At 43.2% G+C, this 9,499-nt stretch overlaps 1 protein-coding gene across 1 annotated transcript; it reads left to right on the forward strand.

Moving 5' to 3' along the window:
* Positions 1–1,640: 1,640 nt before the first annotated feature.
* Positions 1,641–8,969, forward strand: msl2b (MSL complex subunit 2b). Its single transcript, XM_063483873.1, has 3 exons — positions 1,641–2,929; positions 5,108–6,468; positions 7,362–8,969. Exons 1-3 carry the CDS (start codon positions 2,788–2,790, stop codon positions 7,659–7,661), a joined length of 1,803 nt encoding a protein of 600 aa, XP_063339943.1. The 5' UTR covers positions 1,641–2,787; the 3' UTR covers positions 7,662–8,969.
* The last annotated feature ends 530 nt before the right edge of the window (positions 8,970–9,499 follow it).

The raw sequence follows: 9,499 nt of genomic DNA on the forward strand, positions 1-9,499 counted from the left end.
TGTGTTTAGATCTATTCATATGTGAAAAGTGTGTCAGAGCATGTCAGTAAACTATATGCTAAGTTTGGCCTTCTTAGTGAAACTGAAATTCACACTCTTTGTCAGTGTAAAATGGGAATACTAGAACTTTGAAACTTACAGACGGACTACAGCAATTATTTTCATCACTGAGTCGTTGATTCTTTTTTATTACATGATTAATTATTCAATTATTAATTATTAAAGATTTCAAATTTTTTGTTTTGTCTAACCAGCTGTCAAATGAATGAAGATTTTTAGCTCACTATTAGGCTTAACGAACAAGAATAGAAAGTGATTACATTTAAAAAGCTGAACACTTTTTTGATAACGTCTTGGAAAATTTCTGAAATAATTAAAAATTGTATTTCATCAGTTATCAAAGCTGACCAACTGATTGCGCTGTGACTGGATGGTAAGGTAGCATGCTGTTGAAAATGTATTTTTATCTTCCGCATAACTCAACGAGACAAAACGGAAATTCCCTGGTGGTCAGCAGCCTTGTAGACAAAGAAAAAAAAGAGAGAGGAAACAGAAGGTAATTTCTGGGATAGTTCATTGATAGATATCAGCTTGTTTCTATCAGACAGGCTGCCATTTTTTTAACACTAGTTTGACTTTTCCGTGAGTATGTATTTATATCCTCTCTTTCCGTGTTCCCCCGTCTTTGGTCAACCTTCTGGTTCTCAAACACCACCACACCGTGGTTTTATCTCTGAACTGCACCGAGTTCTCACCACGCACGGAAACACAAAGGAATAAAGTGTGACGTAGCGACCACTGTGGATGCCAAAGTAAAATTAAAAGTCAAAATTGCAATAATATGCTATGATAATATGGAGCTTCAAATGAGTATAGTATGTCATTTTGAAAGATAATATAGAAATAGACATTTTAGGCTAAATTCATTTTGTGTGTGTGTGTGTAGAAAAATATAATCTATTCATCTTTTAAACTAGCCTACCCAGTTATAATAGGGCATAGACGTTGGGCAGGTCACCAGTCCATTTAGAGTTTGACCCCAGTGTGAAACTGAAGAAGTCATCAGTAACTAAGTGTAATAGTATTTCTCAATAGGAAGTCACTGTACTAAGCGGTAATGAAACTGTACCTTACACTTACAATGGAAGGATTGTCTTTCAGAATTTTGTCTTTTAATGGGACATTTTTTCCACATGTGACATACATTATATATATCAGTGTACCAATTGTACCAAAGAGAGTACAGAAGATGAAAGTAGCCCACTGGATTTTAAGTCTAGCTGTGAAGTCTTAAAGTGGGCACTTTCACTGCCATCGTGATGTTTTAAAAAAATGAATGTAATCAAATGACTTTCTTACTGCCTTCTTAGATATAAAGAAGAAATGAAAACGTAATGTGAATATCAGAAATATCAGTCACTATTCCTAAATCAAAACCAAGAATAGGTTATGCTTTTTTTAACAACATGGTCTTTAAAAAATAAATTATCTATCTATCTAGAAGGTTAATTTTCGTTTATTATTATTAAATAAATCATCTCAAGATGTTAGATCTACCGCTCTTCCTTTTTTTAATTGAACCGCGTTATCCGAGTTCTCGCGAGATGTGAGAAAGAGCGCCCCCTTGTTTATGTGTGGGAAACGCGATGGGATGTGTGAGGACTACTCCGTGGCTAACGATAGCAAGGTACACAAACAGGGAAATTAATCATTTTTGTCTCCTTTGATATTCGGGAGGTCTAAAGAAAGCTCCAAAAGGATATGATAAACTCCCCTTTTCCCACCACATTCCCACCAAGGAAGGAAACGAGAACGAAAGACTCCCGCTAATCCCGCGAAGAGGGGAGCGGCCTTGCTTTTTTAGCCGGCTTCCCCGCGCAGCTCTGACGGCTAGTACTGTCACCAGAGCCCGGTGCTTCCGCTGGCTTATTCGGCTCCACACGGATAGAACCGCGGCAGCTTCGATTTTAGTTTTGTTTCGGACGCAACCATCTGCTCGTCCGCACGCTATCTCCCCTGACGAGGCGCGGCTGTCGGCGTTTCTCTCCGAGGAGGAGCTTTTGAAGCCGGGGCGGCCTGTTTTGTTTTCGAGCCGCCACGAATCTCTGCGAACAATAACACAACCATAACGAGCCTTCTGGGGCTGCACCGAGTGGGGAAATAGGAGCCGCTGACGCCCCGGTGTGGGGTAATTGATGCTCTGTGTGACACCAGCTCAACTCGGGACAGGCATGCATGTGGACTATGGGGATATCATGGGAGTACGCTTGCAAACCGGGCCACTTTGTCACGGAGTAGCCTGCTTGAATCTCGGAGCTGCTAGCTAGTTAGCTAGCCAGCTGTGTCTGTGAGAAGCGTTAAAAAGGCCACTGGCGACGGAAGGAGTGCCTCATGATGCTTTGTCTTAATTTAAATCACGTATGGGAAGGAAACGAACCGAAACGGTGCGCATGAAGCTGCATTTTAATGCAAAAAAATCTCCGATCGGATGCTGCGGTGATTTCAAAGCTAAGTCAGCGCATTGAAGATGGATTGGATGTGACCGGGGGATGACTAAACCTGGATCTTCGCTCTTCATGTGGGATTTATCTAGCGACCGGGAACTGAAGCCGTGACATCCACCTATATGCCCCCTTCAAAGCCCCCACCGGACTCCCTTGATAAAAACAGTAATTTTATCTCACGGGATACGGGAGCTGCGGGTAGTTTGTTTGTGCTCTTGTGTGACTTTGGTGTGTTTTTATTAACGTATTAATACATCTGGAGCGCCGGGCCCAGACAGCTGAGATGAACCCGGTGAATGCGACCTCTCTCTTCGTGTCTGCGAGCCGGTCGGTGCTGCAGTGCGACCCCGGAGACCCCCGGGCTCTTGCGGAGCTCTGCAAGCTCCTGCCGTTTTTCCGCCAGTCCCTCTCCTGCTTGGTCTGCGGTAAGTGTGAGGTTATATTATAATTTAATTTAACAGCAAGCCAGTGTATATGTGTGTGTTTATTATTGAGGGGATGTTTTATAGGTAACGTTGTCAGCTGTCTTAACAGTGGGAGTGAGCCTTTAAATGGTGCTGCGTTCAAGCACTGACGGAAATGTCTGAGTACATTACAAAAAAAGTCAGCAGTATGGTAGAAACTGAGCTGTCGCACATATGAAGTGTTGTACTGGAATATGTCTTGAAGTGCTTGTACTTTATTTAAATTCAGAGCTGTGCAATTCACCAAATTTAATTGCATTTATGATTTTGGCTCCTGCGGATCATGGAAAACAGGTAATCAAACTATAGCCAGTATTATGTCTGACGTATTTGGCAGCTACTGTTTGGGTTTTTTTTTTGCTGGGTCGTAGTTTTAGGAAATCTGCTTAACTTTAAAAACAAACATGTTTTTTTATTTTTAAGCAAGTTTAGTAAATCCAGTATCCCCAGAGTGAGTGCTTTAAAGATTATGTTAAAATTAAATGCTTCTTTGCAGATAAACACATTAAGAACATTTTATAGATATGTTTTAGTTCACATTTAGTTATTTATTTATTGGCAGTTGCTTACATTTAACGGAAATCCTTTGAATTAAAGACCCCCCCCCCTTTTTTTCTTTTTAACTTTAAATGAGTGTGACCTAAATACTGACAAAATAATTTGTTTTTGATTATGCATTTAGTTATTGTTATAACTAACAGGTTCTGTTTTAAATTTGTAATTTTTTTTAATCAAACTGCATTGTTAAACTCTGCTGTATTCTCCAATGACATAGAAAGGTTGTTTATTGTGTAAATTCCGAGGTGTCATGAACGCATCTTAAGTCACAGCTACACCCATCCTGACACACCCCCTTCTGGGTGCTGTTTGGCAGCATCTGGGCGTTTCTCTGGTTCATCCTGTTGAATAACAGCCCCTTCACATGCTGGATGCTGAGCACCCTCTCACCCTCCTCCTCTTCAGATACAGAAATGTTCAACTCTATCTAGGAAAGGAAAGCAAAGGGAGTCCTTTTAGGAGGCTGCTCGCTTACAGTGTTTACTTCACTGAACTAAAACGAACAGAGTGAGTGTATATACCATTTTCCAATATTGAGAGGAAGCCATGGCTGCTGTTTTTGCAGGTTCTCAGTAAATGGATGGTTTGATGAATTATTTATGTGTTTATTTACGTAAAGGTGATATTTATGGTGCTGTGATTGCAAGAAGACTGAGAGACTTCCATCTCCTCTGTGATGGATGGATATAATAGTCCTTATGACATGTTAATGATAGAGTTATGCTTGATTTGTCAGACAGGCAGAGCCGTATATGTAGGCCTGGTTGTTTCTTGTGAATGGAACTTCATCCCTTCCCCCTCTTTTTGCAGCTGCACTCTCTAGCAGGAAGCTCCCCTCAAAGAGAGGCTGTCTTTCACTCTGGAAAGCCTCCAAGCACAGCTCAGGTTTACAAATACATGTCAGTTTAGGAAGCTGTGGCAAAAAGGAAATAAAGCCATAATTTATCTCATGTTAATGATGATTGCTGGCTTGTTAAAGATTTTATTGCCAGGCATGTTGCTATGTTCATGATTTTACATGCATATAAAACATTTTTGCTATCCCCAAAGGAAAATATACACTTTTAACCTTTATCAAAAGGCCGTAAACATTAACTAGGGTAATGCAGACTCATTACCTTAAATATATGTAGACCACATGCTGTGTCATTTATTTAAAAAAAAAACACACAAAAAAACTGCAACCTCACTTTGAACTTGTAAGTTATGATAAATACTGATTATTGTATTTATTGTTATTTGCAGAAGTGTGCAAATAGGCATCAATTTGCTTGAATTTTATTAGCAAATTTAGTGTATTCATTTTTTTAGTGTTTGCATAGTGGTATAAAAGGAAGAAAACCCATCAGTCATCTTTTTCTAGTGCCCCACCAGTGTCCAAAGCTGAGAGGTGGAGTGATCCCTAACTCGCCCATTCACACCCCAAAGGCCTATTTTACACCAGAAATAAAAATTCATGCTGTCTTTTCTGGATCCTGCAATGGCCACTTAATCATCTATGTGGGCTGTTCTGCCTGTTCCTGTGATATCTGCAATTTCATTCATGTTTTTTATCTTTTCTCCCTGTCCTCTCATGCTCAGGCAACCTGCTGCAGGACCCCATCGCTCCCACCAACTCGTCATGTCAGCATTACGTCTGTCGAGGCTGTAAGGGTCAGAGAATGCAGCTGAAGCCGTCCTGCAGCTGGTGCAAGGACTATTCCCGCTTTGAGGAAAACCGGCAGCTCTCTTTGCTCGTCCACTGTTACAGGAAACTCTGTCTCTACATCACACAGTCGCCACTTGCACCACACATAGCCAGCGCTGCCAGTGACTCACCTGACCTGCAGGCTATCCTCAATGAGGGCCTGACATTGGCGGAGAGTGAGCCTGAAGCGGAGGATGTCTCAGACTCTGTTCGGTTGTCACAGACGGTGTCGACCTCTGAGGTGGGTCAGCCCGATGGCGGTCCAGCTACAAAGGAGCTCAAGGTGGAAGAACTGAGCCCCGTGGGCTTTAATGGACTGCATGACTGTAACGGCCTAGTCAGTTCAGACAGACTGCACCCCATCACCACGAAGCAGGAGAGCTTCTCAGAGGAGATCCCAGTGTGCGTGAGTGTCACAGGCACTTCAGAGACGGGACTTTGTGACATCGGCGCTTTCGGGGATGACCTGAAACACGGCGGGGGGCCACTACTGTTGAGTGTAGAGGAGGTGCTCAGGACTTTAGAGACGGAGTCTGACCCTTCACCTGAGCCCAACTCTCAGCCAGGCCGCCACCCCTCTGTACCTCAGTCGAGCCGAAACGGGCCTCATTGCCCATCAGGCCAAGACTCATCCCGCCTCATCGCCTCCCTCCCTTCAGAGAACAGCTCCCGTCGCCTCCAACCACACCCGCAGCCCTCACTGCAGCCCCCTCCTCAGCCCTCTGCAGTCACCCCACGTATACCGCTTCGCTGCCACCGCAAACGCTCCCGCTCAGAAAGTGACAGCGAGAAGGTGCAGCCCCTCCCTATTTCCAGCCTCCTACAAGGGCCCCCTATTGGTGCCAACAGTTCCCCCCACCACCCCAACCCTGGTGCCACCACCAAACAAGAACCTAAGTTCCCTGCAGCAACACCTCACCCCCACCTAGCCCCGGTACCTAATGGCAGCACCCCAAAGGTGGGTAAGACTGTACTTGTCCCCAACAAGGCTCTGAAAAAGACTGTGGAGCACCACGGTGCCGCCAAGAAGTCGTACACCAAGGCCAGGCAAGGGGCCCCCAAACCCCGCACGCAGCCCCGTGACAGAGTACCCCCTCACCCTCACGCTCACCCCCTCACACACCCACCCAGCCCCTCGAAGCCACTGTACAAGAAGCCTGTGGAGAAGAAGGGCTGCAAGTGTGGCCGGGCTACCCAGAACCCCTCAGTGTTGACCTGTAGGGGGCAACGCTGCCCCTGTTACTCAAACCGCAAGGTGAGAATACTCCACACACCATCCATACGCTAATAAGATCGCTTCTGTTTGTTATCACATCAAATTGAAACTAATTGCATGGTATTGAAGTAAGAAACTGCCATCTCTGTATGAAAATAATCATATTAAATTGTAAATTCAAATCAAAGCAATGGACAGCTTTTGGTTTTCTGTAAGTTGTGTGTTGAGTGGTAGTAGCTGCTCTCAACTGTATAAAAGGTGGACATAGCCACTGCAAACTGCACTTTTTTTCTTAATGGACAAGAGGGAATGACTCCAGCCCTCAGTTCCCCTTTTCTGTGACTTCAGTAAACACTTTCTTGATGACTTTATGGGCTCGGTCACTAGTTTATGGTCATATTGAATAAAACATTAAGTCCGTATTGTAAATTATGATCATTGTTACAATCAGAAAGTAGGCTTATCTAGGGTATGCTGACATGCTGTCGGTCAATAGGCATGTACTCGAATGTCACCAACTGATCATTATGCCATAAATGCTCAACTTGAGGCTTCATTACTGGACTTTACCCATCCATGGATGACATCACAGTGGCTACATCCATCTTTTATATACAGATTACACAACAGGCAATCATTTTGAAGTGTGTAGAAGTGATGAGATGTCTTGAAAACTGTTAGAAGTCAAATTAAACTTAATATTTACTTTTTAATAATACCTTTATTTATATTTGAAACCTTTAAAGGTGGTTTCCAAAGTTCGTTAAGAAACAAAAACATAATGTCGAAGTGAACCAGAAGACTGGGCAAGAAAGATTTATTTTATTTATTTATTTTTAGAAGACCAATAAAACGCGCAGCTATAATCCAAACATCATCTATTATGTTGTTGTTCTTTGTTAAATGTTATTGATCCCATTCGTTGTTCTCAGGCTTGCCTGGACTGCATCTGTCGTGGCTGCCAGAACTCATACATGGCCAATGGCGAGAAGAAGCTGGAGGCTTTCGCCGTGCCAGAGAAAGCTCTGGAGCAGACCCGGCTCACGCTGGGCATCAACCTCACTAGTATCGCCGCAGCAGCCCTCCGCAGCCCGGCCACCAGCTCCCCTGGCAACACCCTCCTCAACGTCACCACAGCCACGGGGGCGCCCGTCACGGCCGCCTTCCTGTCAGGGGCAGGGCACGACAACCGGGGCTATGACGATTCGCTGGAGATGCGGTTTGACTGTTGAGGTCCGGCCCCCCCCTCCCCTTCCGCGGTCAGTAGTCACACACATTCCCCCACTCCTACCACCACCACCGCCCCTCCCCCACCCTGCTGGGTGGCGCCACCCATCGGTTTGTACAGCGGCGGAGCCAGAACAAAGGCAGCTACAGTGACAGGCGGCAGCGAGGGTCACCAGCTGAAGCTGAGGAGGCGCCCTCCGTCCAAACGCCCGAAACTGCACCATGCTTGTGGTCTTGCATACAGAGAAGAGAAGAAGAAAGAGGAGATGTAGCGTTACTGTATGTGCAGAGATTTCATTTCAGTGGGTATAGAGGGGTTTATTTTGTTGTTGTTTTCTTCTCTACTATGGGTAATATGTAGAGCATGTTGTGTAGCTAAGTCGGGCGTGCTGACCACGGTCACACGGCTCTCAGCGTGTGTGTATGTGTCTGTGTGTGTCCATGTCAGTGTGTGTGTGCGTTGAGCATGTGAGTGTGTATGGGAGGGTTTTGTTTGAAGATGAACCTTACTAGCAGGAACGGAGACATCGTCACCACCACCTTCATCAGAGACTGGTGTAATTTATATATAAGAGAGAACCTTTTGTACATGGACTTATCGGTTTCCATTTAAGAAGACGTTTTATGATATATTTTATAAGTTACTTTAAAACCAATGGAAGCCGATGCAAAGTGGGGAGATGTCTGCATTCAACCAGAATGTTTTCGCACTGGTAAAAGTAGATTTTGTAAACCACCAGAAATAAAAGCTCTTATACATAAGGAATAAAAATGATTAAAACCACCAGCCGAGTTTTGATTACGTCTTTTGAATGTTTAAAGATCCTGAAGCTTGGGGAAGGTTGGGTGATTTGGTGAGTTTTGAGGCAGGAAGATGGTAAAACTTCAGCACTTATCCCACTTTAAAAAAAAATGTTTTTGTTGTTGTTGTTCTTACTCGTGTATAAAAACTCTGGTTGATTGCAGGCCCTGTGCACTGCTTTTCCACAAGTTTTTTTTTGGTTTCTGGAAGCTACACACTTGCTGCTAAATACTACAAAGGACTCAAAAGAAGGAGAGCACACCTGTTTTCCTTGTCTTGTTTTGTTTTCTTTTAAATAAAAATGCGTTAACAACATTTGCAGTATTTATTGGACGTCTCCTAACGTAGAGGTTACGTGTTGGGCACCAGTTTGTTTCCGGTTAAGTTCCTGTCGTCGTCTTCTTCTTAGCGTTAGTTTCTGGTGTCTCCAAAAAGGTTTCTGTTCTCCCTCTGGGCATTTAAATACCTGTAATATAACTGTAACATATTTCCACAAAAAAGAAAGAAAATAAGAAACTTATAAAGTGTTGTGTGGTTATTTGTTTCTACCCTTTATCACCGAGATTAATCATGTTGAAAGTATTTATAGATCTGTCTGCACTGCTGAAGTTAGGCACTAGAGGGCAGTGTTGGACTTAATGCTGCAGTAATTATTTGGCACCAGCAACATGCCTTCGGTATTAAGCAGTTTTGAGCCACTTTGACAGGACTACAGATGTAACAGTAAATGCTTTTTTAGTAATAAACCTATCTTTATGATGTAAAAGTTAAAATAGCCAATAAATTTTAAAAATTTAGACAGGAATGATTTTGATTCAATGAAACATGGTTTTAATCTTGACTGTGGGAACAATCCAGTTCTCTAAAACATGACAATGCTCTCTTGACTTTTGTAATTTTATATCAGTAATGTTTAGGTTACCAGTGGTTTATTCTGCTACGTGATTTGTAGAGAAGTATCAGTTCTAAGTAAGATAAGATCAGCTTGTCCAAAGGTTTGGATATTCTTTTGTTACAACAGTCAAAAATCTGCTTGAATAC

Source organism: Pelmatolapia mariae, linkage group LG9 (genome assembly GCF_036321145.2).
Source record: "Pelmatolapia mariae isolate MD_Pm_ZW linkage group LG9, Pm_UMD_F_2, whole genome shotgun sequence".
Classification (NCBI taxonomy): domain Eukaryota; kingdom Metazoa; phylum Chordata; class Actinopteri; order Cichliformes; family Cichlidae; genus Pelmatolapia; species Pelmatolapia mariae.